At 43.9% G+C, this 13,244-nt stretch overlaps 1 protein-coding gene across 4 annotated transcripts in view; it reads left to right on the top strand.

Moving 5' to 3' along the window:
- The first annotated feature begins 300 nt into the window (after window positions 1–300).
- The window catches only part of NRG3 (neuregulin 3), a 376,165-nt gene continuing 363,221 nt past the window's right edge, over window positions 301–13,244 (top strand). The window contains exon 1 of one of the 4 annotated variants that reach the window (XR_010432258.1): window positions 301–2,199. Coding sequence is in view for 3 of the 4 variants with exons in the window: in XM_064662521.1 (XP_064518591.1) it covers window positions 1,503–2,199 (697 nt within the window). In the remaining variant the exon portion in view is untranslated. The remainder of the gene's footprint in view (window positions 2,200–13,244) is intronic. The other 3 variants (XM_064662521.1, XM_064662520.1, XM_064662519.1) reach the window with 3 other exon arrangements.

Below are 13,244 nucleotides of genomic sequence, written 5' to 3'. Positions count from 1 at the left end.
GCTGTGTCATCAGTTGCCCTCCGGCTGCTGTAAAGAACTGTTCTTTTGTTGTAGGTGTCTGGCGGTTTTTTTTTTTCTTTAGCGACTCCCTCTAGAAACAACAGCAACAAAACGTTGCCAATTGTTAGTTGTCGGATAGCATCAGGGTCGGAAAACATCTTCTGTCCTGAGCCCTGGTCTTCTCCTGGGATTTGGTGGGATCCGTCTCGGAAGGTGTCTCCTCCTCCCCCCGCACACGCACACCCCTCGCCGCTCCCCGCACACATGTCTTTTCTGACACACAGCACCAGCCTATTGGATTGCTACCACAGGATGGGTCCAGGCGCTTCGCCCACACCCCACACCCCCGCCCATTCTCTCTTCTTGTTCTTTTCTTGCCTTTTTCCTTCCTTTCCTAAGCTCCGCTTGCCGTAGCATACACCCTCCCGAGGGGTTTGCCTGGATCATTTATTTATCTTGTGCGCATTAAGAAGCCACCATTAGGCTTTGGTGGGAGGCGCCTTACTTTGTGCGCGCTAGCCTGCCTCCGCGGCGCTGCCAGAGGAATACACAATCGAACCGAAGCTGCAAGCTTGGCAGGAGCTGCCTCTGCGTGCCCATTTATTTGCCGGATCCGTATTTTTTTTTTTCTTTTCCGACTGGGTCATTGCCGCTCCCCTCCAGGGTTTTTTTTTTTTTTTTTTTTTTTTTTTTTGCGTGTGTGGATTATTAATTTTTTATTTTTTTTTTTTTTTTCGGGAATCCTCGCCGGAGTTTTGATGCCGGGCCGGACTTAGCGCGGGCGCGGAGGAGCTGCGCGGAGCCGTGCCTCCTTGCCCCGGGCCCCGCCCGCGGATCGGCCTCCCTGGCCCGGCGCCGGCCGCGGGTTGGCCGCGGGGCCGCGGAGTGGCGGGTGCGCTGCGCCGCCGCCTCCCCGCGGAGCCGCCGAGGGATGCTGCTGCACCGCGGCCGGGCATAGGCAGGAGCCGAGCGGGCGGGGGAGGGAGCGCAGGGAAGGAAGGAAAGAAGGAAGGAAGGAAAGAAAGACGGAAAGAAAGGATCTCCCCCCCCCCAGCCCCCGAGGGGAGAGGAAAAAAAAGAGGAGAGGCGAGAAGGTGCGTGAATGTGAAGGAATGTACCTGCTCGCCGCCGGAGCCGCGCGATTGGGATAAAAAAGAAATAAACCGAGGAGGCTGATCCTTGCGACTTATTACCCGGAAAAAAAAAAAAAAAAAAAAGAAAAGCCTTAGAGCGGAGGGACAAGAAGAAGAGCGACGAGGCTGCAGCGAGCAGCGCTAGAGGAGGGCGCCCGGCGGATGGCGCGGCCGTCCCGCTGACTCCGCGGCCGCGGGAGGCTGCGCGGGGCGGCGCGGCGCGGGGCATGCCGTGCCGGCGGCGTGACTGAGCGGGGCGCTCCCGCCGCCCGCTCCGCTCCGCACCGCGCTCCCCTCCGCCGCATGCCGCCGGCAGCCGCGGCGCGCTGATGCCCCGGGGCCGCGGCGGCGCTGCGGACGGCCCCTAGGATGAGCGAGGGGGCTGCCGGCGCCGCGGCGCCCGGGGCGGCGGAGGCGGCGGCTGCGGCGGGGGGCCCGGGCGGGGATGGGGCCGGGGGGCCGCCGCGGGAGCTGCGCTGCAGCGACTGCATCGTCTGGAACCGGCAGCAGACGTGGTTGTGCGTGGTACCCCTGTTCATCGGCTTCATCGGTCTGGGGCTCAGCCTCATGCTGCTCAAGTGGATCGTGGTGGGCTCCGTCAAGGAGTACGTCCCCACCGAGCTGATGGACGCCAAGGGCGTGGGGCAGGACCCCTTCTTCCTTTCCAAGCCCACCGCTCCCCCCCGCGGCGCGGAGACCACCGCCGCGGCCACGCCGCGGCCGCCCAGCCGTGTCAGCCCCCGCCTCACCACCATGAGCCGGGCGCCCCCGCGGCCCCCCGGCACCCGCGGCCCGGCGCGGGGCGGCCCGCGACCCACGGCCCCCCGGCACCCCGTGTCGCCGCACACGGCGCCGCCCGCCAGCGGCCCCCCCGGCACCCCCGGCCGCGGCGCCCGGCCACCGCCCGCCGCCCCCAGCACCCCGCCGCTGCCCGCCTGGCCCACTGCGGCACACGCTACCTCCTCCTACAAGATCTACGTCCACGACTCGGCGCCGTCCTGGACCTTGTCTCCCTTCCAGGAGTCGACCACCACCACGCCGGAGGCCAGCACGACCCCCAAAACCCGTAAGTGATGCCGCCCGCCCGCGCCCTCGGGCCGCCCGGAGCGCGCGTCGCCCCGTCCGGACCCGGTGTCGGCCGAGCGGCGGCGGGGTCGGGTCGGTCCGGGGCGAGGCGCTGGTCGGGCGCGGCTGCCCTGTCGCTCCCGTGCGGTTGCTGCCCTGCGGGAGGGAGGCCGGAGAGCTGCGAAGTTTGCGCTTCTTTCTCCCTCCCCCGCTTGCGCCCCCACTCCCCCGGCAAGTTCCCTGCTTTTGTGATGGATGTTGAGGCAGGAGCAGCCATTTGAGGCGACTGGTTTTTCTTGTGGTTTTTAGGAAAGATGCAGATCCCCCCCCTTTTCCCTTCCAGACTGGTCTGCTAAAGGTATTTAGGAGATGCTGGGAGGTATCTGAGCGAGAGGGATCGTTGATGACAGACCCAGAAGGGGCAGTGGGGAGAGTGGTCCTCGGGAGATGCGGAGTGCGTTGTGCATGTGCTTGTCTGCTGGTGAGGGAGTTTGGTTTCCCGCACACTCGTCTCCCTTGAAAGAGAGGAGAGCGGGCTCCGCAGGATGCTCCCTCCGTCCCAGAGCCCGGCTTCTGAAGGAGCTGCCGCCAGCTCCGCCAGGAAGGAGCCCAGGGCACCCCGCGGATATGCAGACGCAGCCCAGCGCTTTGCCGGCTCCCGTGTGTAGCCTCAACACCGTCTTGCCGTAACTGACTATTTTTTTTTTAAGCAGAGGAGGGGGCTAGTTCTCCGATTGATGCTTGGTGGCTGGTTCTTTCCGCCCTCCCAAGCACAAACTTAAGGATTCGGGCTAAATCCGAAAATTCATTTGGTCTCTGTGTATCAACTTTCAGCTTCTCATAAAGGTTACTTAGGACAAATGCAATCCTTGCCAGAAGAACTTCTGTGTGGTGCTATTTAGTGAAATGCTCAATTATACTGTGTTATAGTAATCTTCTGCTTTTTCTTGGATGCAGTAGACGAAATGAAAAGCCACCTGATCACTTCTACTGCCTAGCGTTCCCCTTTTGCGTGCTAATGTATGGCTATTCTGCCGGAGGATTTTGTTAGCAAGTAATCTGAACTTTATTTTGTCTATTAAATCTATTTGCTGATTAGCATTGGGGCAGAGAGTATAGGCAGAGCGAGCTGATCTTGTGAATTGACAAAATCGGGAGAAGAACAGCAAATTGGATATGAATGTGTGGGTGGCTGTGCAGGTGGCGGATGGCTGGGAATGATTACGAATAAAACTATCACTGAATCAGAAGAGCAAACAAGGCAGTAACTTGTTTCTCCTGTGTCTGCTACGGTAATTGACAGAAGCGTCCCTTACAGGTGTGTCTGAGCCTGCATGTTCTGTAGGTACAACCTACGGAAGTCAGAAGTTACCAGAAGGAAAATCTTTCGTAGAGCTGAACCCAACCCATTTCACTGAGGACTAGGGAGCTGTGTAGGGCACTTAGAAGGAAAACAGCAAAGGAAGCTATATTTTTGACCTGTGTCTCTATTTTCAATCTTTGTGTGAACCAGGTATGTTACGTGGTGCTTCAAACTGCCATGACCTGTGTGCGTGTGCCTGGGCTTGCCAGGTGGGATCTGTCACGGTCTAAGTGCTCCCTTGCAATTTCTTCCTTTCTCCTCTTTCTCTCTCTTGGGGTATGTGAGAGAAATCCACAGTAATTTCTGCCCTTCTATGCTGTCTCCTTACAAAGTCTAGAAGGCAGGAATATCCTGATTAATAAATAATGTTCAGCTGGCAGGACTCTCCTCCATACAAGACACAGCAAGGAAGAAGAAAAACCACAATCTTGAAATGTTCCTGGCAGTTGCAGAGCCTCCTAACTATTTTTTGTTTTAGGGAGACTGCTAATACCTTTTACAGTAGGGTGTTTCCCTTCATTAAATGGAGCTCAGTTATAGGATGGAAATGCAAGAACTGCAAATCCAGCAGAAATTGACCCTGTTTGGGCACATTGATAGCAGAGATTATCATTAATGGAAGATTAAATAGATTACATAAAAAAGGATTTGAATTTGTAGGGCATGTGAACATTTTTTTAAAGCCTACAGCTGTACTCTCCAGATACATATAAGCATCTCTGAGGATACATGTAAAATTCTTTGAGGCTGCAGTATCCACTGGAGGGGAGAGGGAGGAGAAATGCAATCTTTTTGCTGTGAACTGCTGACATGGTGTGACCCCAAAGCAAGTATCTGCATCTGCCACTAACAGCTCTTAGTAAGAAAGGGAATTTTTTAAGTCAAATTCATCCTAATTTCCCAGGTTGAGCTGCATGTTCCTTCTGTGCCCGTTGTTCCAGCTGCTATTGAAATGAAAGTCATGGATCCTGTTGTACCACGTGAATACAAAATCTGACATGATGAATCTCATGCTCCAGCTTTCAAAATAGTGCACGCCCTTGTGTGATCCCCTGGCTTGGCAAGGCACATATGTGGGCAGGAGTCATAGGTTATTTAACATTTCACAGCTTTTAAGAAAAGCAGCTGCCTGTATTTATACTGATTTGTGTTGCAGTTTATTTAATTGTTTTAACATGTTAAATGGGCTCAAAATAGGATTTAGGAAAATGGAAGGCAAATCAGGAGTTATTTCTCCAGAAAGCTGTATGATTGCCCACCTGAATGAATGTTGGTAAAGCCTTTTCTCTGTGTGTGTATTCATCTGAGGAGATGTTGTGAAATCTCTCTTTTTTGTGGGTGTGCATAATGACAATAATTCTTGGTTGTGTTTCACTCAAAGTCAAGCTATCTGTTAGCTGTTTTGAAAGTTCTTGATGAAGATCCTTCAGGTTCTGACTAAGCAAAAGCCACTTACTCATCAAATCTCACTCTGTATCTTGTGCCTGCATGTGTTTTCCATGATCATATAAGACCTATGGCTTTTCAGCATTAGCTTCTTCATCCAGTGCTCAGCATAAAAGTCAATCACTGATTTAGAAGGGTAGGCCAGCCTGTAGATCAGAAAAATCAACCAACTGACTGGAATATACCAGTGAGGTTTTATTTTTATCAAGCCATTGGTTTCATTTTTAAAAAGTCATGCCCTGATTTTTCCAATATGCATTTTTCATGGTATTCTGGCTTCTTCAGTAATGATATTATCTTTAAATTGAGATACTGGACTTATAAGAATTCCTGTGTGAATTCAGCTATGAAATAGCACTGTGGTTTCTCTCGTGTTCATATGACCAAAGGCTAATGCACAGAACTGAGGTCAGGCAGGTGGGGCTCAACTAATGCATGGTAACCAAGAAAAGAGATGTTACAGAACACTCTAATCAATAAATCTTGTGAAGTCCAATCGCAACCTTTTTTTGAGTCCAGACTTCATCCTGAGTATGCTTTGATTTCCTGCTAAAGATTTTCTGGTCCAGCCGTTTGTCCTAGTCATGTCTCTGACTGTTTGTTATGCACGGCATGGGTTCAAGTAACAAGCATCTGGCAGATGCACAGCTACCAGCACTGACATTTTGGTAAAAGCTGTTTGTTTTATTTTGCACTGACTCAAATATCTTTTTCACATTAAGGATGACACTTAGATGGAGCTGCGGGGTTTTCACCAACTGGAGGGTGTTGTGGGAGGTGCCAAACCGTAGTAAAACCAGACCTACTCTTCCCAGAGCCCAAAAGTGTTCTGCCAACAAATGACACGTATCTGCGAACACTTCGCATTATGATCGTGAGCTGTCATTGAAATGGAGGGGAGCACACGTGACTGGAAAGCACGTGCCTTTGGCATTAACTAAGATTAATATGCCAGTTATGGATCAATTTTAAGTGTTTCAGAAACTGCTGAATTGAAAACAAAATACTGAGGCAAACAACTGGGAGTTTTAGGAGCAATGGCTTCTTATTTCTACTTACTTTCTGTTCACATACCTTCTGTCAGAATACCACAGAAATTATTAGATTTGTGTTTCCCATCTTAAATACTTGTCAACAGGAAGACTACCATCAAGATAAAAATAGCAGATACAGAATTGTAGCCACTCCACTGAAATGAAAATTACTGTAGTTGTATTTTATTTTTTCACATTTTACAGCTATAACTTGTTTCATCTGTTTCAATTAAGTTGGATGACACTGGACTTAATTCCATTTTCCATTTATAATCTTCTTTCTAGTTAGGGACTAGTGCAGTTATCACTGAATTCATAAAGAAGTGGAATATTCAAATAAGTCCCACTCAGATATGTACATTGATTCTATTTGGATATATTTCTTCTCTGTTACTTTTATTAAAGTATTCATTGAAATCCTATGACCTGGGAAACTTTCACAGCACTGGCATGATGAGTGGAAGGGATATGGATGAAATTATTCCATGCTGATTTTTAATCCTGAAGAAAATTCTTTTGGGAACTGTATGGTTTCTCATTGATTTAACCTGTGATCACTGGTAAAAGCAAAGCCTTACATTTTATTTGGCATAAGTTTTTTGCGTCTATACAAAGACATTATGTGATGTATTATATGTTGACAACAGAATACCATTATTAAATTAAAGTATTGATTCATTGCAAAGTCTTATGCTGAAGTAATGTCAATCCCACAGAAGTAATGTCTAAACCCACAGAAAATGGAAATTAAAAATTAAAGCAAAAGACCTGTCTCTATCTACAGTATTGTGTCTAGTGTTGCAGTACATTTATCATCTGACTCATTGCTTTGAAACCTCTAGCAAAGCCCAGTAAATACATGGATTGCCATGGATTTGACCTTGGCTGTATCTTTAAATTTTATAGCCCATTTGGCTTTCAGAAGTACCTATAACATACTGGTGTTTGCTTTTGCTGATTTCTGTTGTGACTTGCATGGAAACAAACAGCACAAGGAGAAGTACCTGGTAAAATCATGTGGGATGAGTTGGTCACTTTTGTTTTTCTCTGAGCCTGGTGGTTTCTTTTTGAGCTTCTTTTTGGTTTGAACAACTTTGCAGTACTCCAGTTTGACTGTACATGTGTGTGCACACACAAAACAGAAGCACGTGTTTGTGCATTTGCAGTGTGCCAGTTTTTGAGAAGGATCGGGACTTCAAAGCCTGTAGTAACTCCAGGAGCAGTCTTTGCTAAACAAAATGGCTGCTTTGGTTCTGGTGCTTGTCCTTGCACTGTAGTTCAGAAAAGAAACCTGGTGGTTCCATGGTAGCTGCTTAGACTGGCGGCTACTAGAATGCTAAGTTGAAGTGCATCTTTTTTAATTTGGAAGTCCCAGGTTCTTCTGTGTGGAAGGGATTTGTTATCACTGTTGCTATTAAGCACAGATACTTTTTAATTATTATTTTGCATCACAAGAGTAGGAAAAACAATGAAGTACTTTACGTTATGGAAGGGTTTCCTTCCTCTGAGGGACTTAGTTCTTGGATTGATATGGTGAGAGGTAGAACTGTCGTTCACAATGAGGTGGCTTAGCTTCGGATCAAAACTGGGGCTGTGTTTGTTTTTTCATTGCTTAGGACTCAATTTCCAGAGTGGACAGCTCATAAACCTACTTTCCTACTTTTACCTTCCCCTTCATACCGAATCTCAAGCCACTCTACTGAGTAAATTACATCTTCAGTGGAGGAAAGTAGCTCCCTGTGAGGGCAGAGCGAGGGCACTTCTGACCTGGACAAGAGAGAGGAAGAACATTCAGAAGGCTCCTGGGTAATACAGAGAAAGTAAATGCACATGGGTGGGCAAGTGCTTTCTGAGTGGGTTTTTACTTTCTATCACACAGGTTTCTGGGGCCCTCTGGTAGAATGCATTCAAGAAGAAAAAAAATGAATAAAGCAGCCACGAAGAAAATTAAAGTAGCAACTGCATTTATAAATTTCTGTGTCCTTTTCACGGAAGAAATACCTAATTGGATCGACTCTTCCTGGTGAAACTTGGAGATAGTAGGGAGAAATACATTAACTAAATGCTTATTGCTACCTGTTTAAATGTTTATTTCTGAAACTTTGTTTCAATATTCTCAATATTACCCTAGTAATATTCAAAAATACAGATAAAATAATTCTTCCAGTATTTCATCTTTTCCATCCTCCAAGAGTAGTATTTTGCATTTCCAAAGCTGAGTTTCTTGTGTAGCATGGAAATAGGAGGATTCTGTGACTTTCAGGTCTTTTTTTACAACACACTACTCTTGATTCCATTTTTTTTTCTCTTTTGTGGATCTATTAAGTGCTGACTGTAGGAGACAAACTATTCAGCTTCAAAGATAATTCATATCACATTGAGAAACTGATTTCTAAGTCCAAATTGATTTATTTTTTTCCCTTAGTGTGTTTTTTCTTGGCACTTCTGCAAGAATTAAGCCTTTGAGAAAAGCTCCGGTAGAATGGGAGAGGCTTGCTGTCCAATAAAAATATAACTGGATAAAAACATAGAGTGAAACTTTGGTCTGGAATACCTGAAGAAATTCATGCTTTCGTCCCTGTAAAATAAATCCAGCAACTTGCAAAGTCTCTCTCCTCTTTTTACTTTAGTATCTTTTTGTTTGTTAGTTTTTGGGTTTATGGCTTTTCCTTTTCTTTTAAAATTAATGAATAGCTTGGCAATTCTAAGGGCCCTACAGTTGTGCCCCATCCTTGCCCCCCACTTGTATTTTGCACTCATAGGAAAGAGGCACATTTGCAATGCATCTATATTGACGACGTGGTAGGTGCTCTTTGTAGAAAAATGAATTAATATTTTATTTTTTACGAAAATTCAGATCTTTCACTGAAGCATTTTGTAACTGGGTTAGCAAAGAATTGAGAAAAACATATCCTGATAGTATTCTATGTAGAAGTTGTGCTGAATTAAGTAGTTTACAGTCTTCCATTTTTTATAATGAAATTGCTGTATGACCAATTTTTGCAAACATACAGGCCCAGCTTAGGGTGTGCGAGTGATGCATTTTCTTGTTTATGGAGTTATGCATCTGCAGAATCAGGGCTAATTTATGTGAACATCTGTGTGATTATATCTGTTACTCTGCCTTAGATTGCAGTGTGAGTGCTTACAAAACATGCCTGTGTAAGTAAATGTACATCAACTTTTTAAAAGCTGCCAACATTATTTAAATGTGCTTATTAGAACTGAGTTTCCATTAGTGCATTTTCTTTTGCATGTGTTTTCTACCTTGCTTATGTTCTTAACACTGCCTTGAAAAATATAGCACTATCCTGTTTACTCTTTGCCTGAAATAAAGTCTGTAGTAAAATCTTTGTGTTCTGGGGGACTGTAGTTGCTTAGTTATAGATTGTCACAATATACATGGGTCGTGAATCTTTTTAAACATTTCTTTTAAATTATTTCCTTACCTGATTTTTTTTCATTATTTCTGAAAATGCTTCTGGGTTTGTACAGTTTTTCTCTGTATTAAGTTCTCAGCTAGATAGATGCCAAAACTGACTTTTTCCTGAACCTTATAGATAGAAAATGTTTTCTAAAACATTGGAGATGGGGAATATGTATTTTAAGATCTAGTCATTTTCTGAAACCAAGACTATGAAATTATCTTCACATTGTTCATTTCACAGCATCATTGCTGTTAAAGTTTCAGGTTTCTAGTTCAGCAGAAACTGAGCCTATGATTGCTGGCTGTTACCAGATAGAGGGGCTATAGCACTGCATAACAGCAAATCATTAAATTAGTATTAATAGCAAATAGCCTCTTTTGCAGATCTGATTATTCTCACTGATGTCAGAACTTGTAAAGCAAGAATTGAGATAAGATGTATTTATTCTCTTGAAAGGGTGTCAGTGGTCTGTTTTTACTGCAGTGACAAGTTGTTTTTTTCTGAAGTGGTTGACAGGGAAGGTAGAAAACATGCAATCTAGCCTGCAGTTGCTGTGCTGCTTCTAAACGTAATCAGGATTTTAACAAATACAAAATACTTATACCGAAAAGTGTTGCTAACTACAAAATTGTGCTGCACTGTGCAAATGCTAATGTTTACTTATGTCTCCCAATTCAGTGCACAGTAAAATAGCATTTCCAGTAGTGTGCTCAGAGTGGTTGAGAGTTGTAGCTATCTGGCCTTCTCCGTGGCTGGGTAATACTGTTAAATATTAAAAAGATGTAGTGAACCTTTGTTTCCTCTCTCCTGGTGAATTACAGTAAAAGTGGTTAGCGGGTTATCATTAGAATAGTGCTAAGCTATCCCAGAAGTTTTGACTTGGAATTGATTATATAGTACTTGCTACAAAAAAATCTAGTAATTGTCTTCCAAAGGGGTGTGCTTTGTTATTGTTTTTGTTAAGAGTAGTGCTGTGTGGAGAGGAGATTGTTTTTCTTGTTCAATCTGTCAGTGAGTTTACAGAAGAGAAGCAGGATCTTTGTTTGAAACCCAGAGATATGCTGCACTGAAAGGGTACAGTGGTTTTCCTGCCAACTTTGCACTGCCAGGATTCAGTGGGCAGTGGGTGCAGGAACTTAACCGAGGGGATTATTCTGATGAGTGTCAGTGCTCCTGATTTAGAAGGGTAGAGGTACTTTTGTAATTATTTCATAAGTAGCTAAACCACATTAGTCTTTAGCCTGAAATCTGGCCCAGCTACATAATGGCCATAGTGTTGAAAGTTCAATCCCCTCAATTTCTTTTTTTTTAATAATAACTAGAAAACTAAAATGCTATACATAAATACATACAGAAATGACTTTTTCCTTAAGCAGATTGGGTATCTTTTGATTTTACATTTCAATCTTTATTTTATAACATATGCTAATAGACCATACTATACATTTCACAGGGTCAGCTGCTGATTTATAAGCTGTATCTCAGTGTCTCGAACTTGCTTGTAATTAGTTTTCATCAATCAAAAATGTTAGAAAAATACAGGTTGCAAACTAACAGTTTATAAATTATGCTATCTAACAGGTGAAAGCAATTATTGATGCTGGTTTTGAGTTTATAGCATACAGACTTTGAAATTCACTGATTATCTCAAAATAATGTAGAAATGATGCAGTCTGCTACTAAACTGTGTTTCTGCAGCATGTTTTCATGGTGCACACAGGCTCCTTCTACTAAAGCTGCTCTGTACTTTTACCTCAACTGATCACCTTCTGAGCTGTGAAGATGATGACCTTGATGCTCGTCATTTTAAAAACAACAGAGCAAATGCAATGTTCACAGGATACTTAGAGTCTCATTTGTCCTGGGGAGGGTGAACATTTGCCACTGGGTGACTGCTGTCACCTTGCCTTAGAGAAGAAAGGTGGTGGGTGGTCAGCGGAGGTGACGGCAGGAGCTGTACCCATCCTGCACTTGTGCACAAGGAGCTCTTCAGCACGCTCTGGCCTGATCTGGGAAGACACAACCTTTGCCTTGCCTTGCCTCTGTCAGCATTAAGTATCCTGCCTTGTTCTCTACAAAAGCACAGAGGGAAATAAGTGTCTCTAATACCTTTTCATATCTGGAACACATTCATTACAGAGGCTTACTTAGTCTTAAATGAAAAGCAAGAAAGTAACTTAATATTTTAAATTGGTTTTAGAAGTATCTGCCTGCAATAGGGAATTCTTTCAGGTTTTAGGTCTTGGATGGCTGGATTTAATCTGAATATATGAAGTTGTAGTGCTAGTGTGTGATACACTGAAGAGTGAAGGAAAGAAGGGTCTGATACTGTAATTGTTATTTTATAAGAAGTTGGAGAGATCACTTGCATCTGCCGAATTTCAGTAATGGGTACAAGGCTCGATTACACCTTGTGTTTACATACAAAAGCTATCCTGTGTTACCTTGGCAGATGTAGGGGATTTGTAGCCAGCCACAGCTTCACTGCTGGAAGGTGGATCTGTAAAGGTGAACTAAACACACACATACTGAGGAGCCACTGAGCTCCTCATTCACAGTTTGTTTGCACTGCGTATTTTGAAAACATGATAATAATCAAAATACCTGTATCTCTGACTTTTACGGTGCTCCTGACTGGTCAGTGATGTACTTATAGAAAATAAGGTATATTGGACAGGCCTCAAGATAAAATTCCTTACTATAAAGAGATGATGGAGGTAGAGTCCTGCAGTGAGGATGCTGTGAGATTCGTGTGAGATGTTTTATTTGTACATTTGTCTGCTTAGAAGCAGTGTGGGTTTATTACAGAGCTTATTTTTTTAAATGCTTTTAAGAAGATACTGTAAGATTATATCTAATTAATTAGACACATTACATTTGAATTATTTAATTAGAGATTATTTTTCAACCCTCCCTTAAAATTCTAACACTCTCTTAATGTTTTTTCCATATTTGTAATCCTGTTTATGAACGCAACCTATATGACAGCATAGACCCTCGGACTTTTTTCTTAACAAATATCACTTAAAGATAAATTTGCTGGTTTTGTGTCATGAAATAGAATTAGAATCTGAGGAACTCATCTCATGTGTAACTGAGAGGAAGCTGTAGGCTGCTCAGCAGTTCTGTAAAAAACACAGCAAGAAGCAGGATAGACCACAGACAGGCACTAGATTGAATGTCTTACATGAGAACTCTTAATTAAAGCTTCTTAAAGAATTTAGAGTCCAAACATAATGAATTTCTTCTAATTATCACCAGATTTTGGTCGAACTCTTCACTGGCAAAGAGGTAATTAAAAGCTGCTAAGTTCAGTTCAGCTCTGCATAAATGAAGGTGGGGATAATAAAAACACATAAATAAACAAATTAGGAGGATATTAAATATATGTGATAGGCAATTTCAGTAGTAATTATGGAAAACAAGTTGATGTAAAAAAACCCTTCAACAAACCCAGAATCCCAAATGCAGTATCATGAGAGTCAACATTATTTCACATCTTTGTTCATTACTTTGTATAATGACTTCTTACATTACATAATAAAAAATGTTTGACTTGAGCAGTGTTGAGGTGTTACAATAGTCAACTGCTATAGAATGACTTCTTCACTATTTCAGCTTGCTTAGTAGTCTGCTATTCATCCCAAAAAGTTGTTAAAACGTCAGTGAAAGTAACAGATCAGAGCCTATTGGTTACTGGAAGTTGGGAGACCAGGAGTGGTCATTTCTTTTCCTCAAGCTCAGGGTGTCTTATTTGTGAAATAAAGGCATGGTG

Source organism: Pseudopipra pipra, chromosome 8 (genome assembly GCF_036250125.1).
Source record: "Pseudopipra pipra isolate bDixPip1 chromosome 8, bDixPip1.hap1, whole genome shotgun sequence".
In the NCBI taxonomy this organism is placed as follows: Eukaryota; Metazoa; Chordata; class Aves; order Passeriformes; family Pipridae; genus Pseudopipra; species Pseudopipra pipra.
This window is presented reverse-complemented; position numbering and strand designations above follow the sequence as displayed.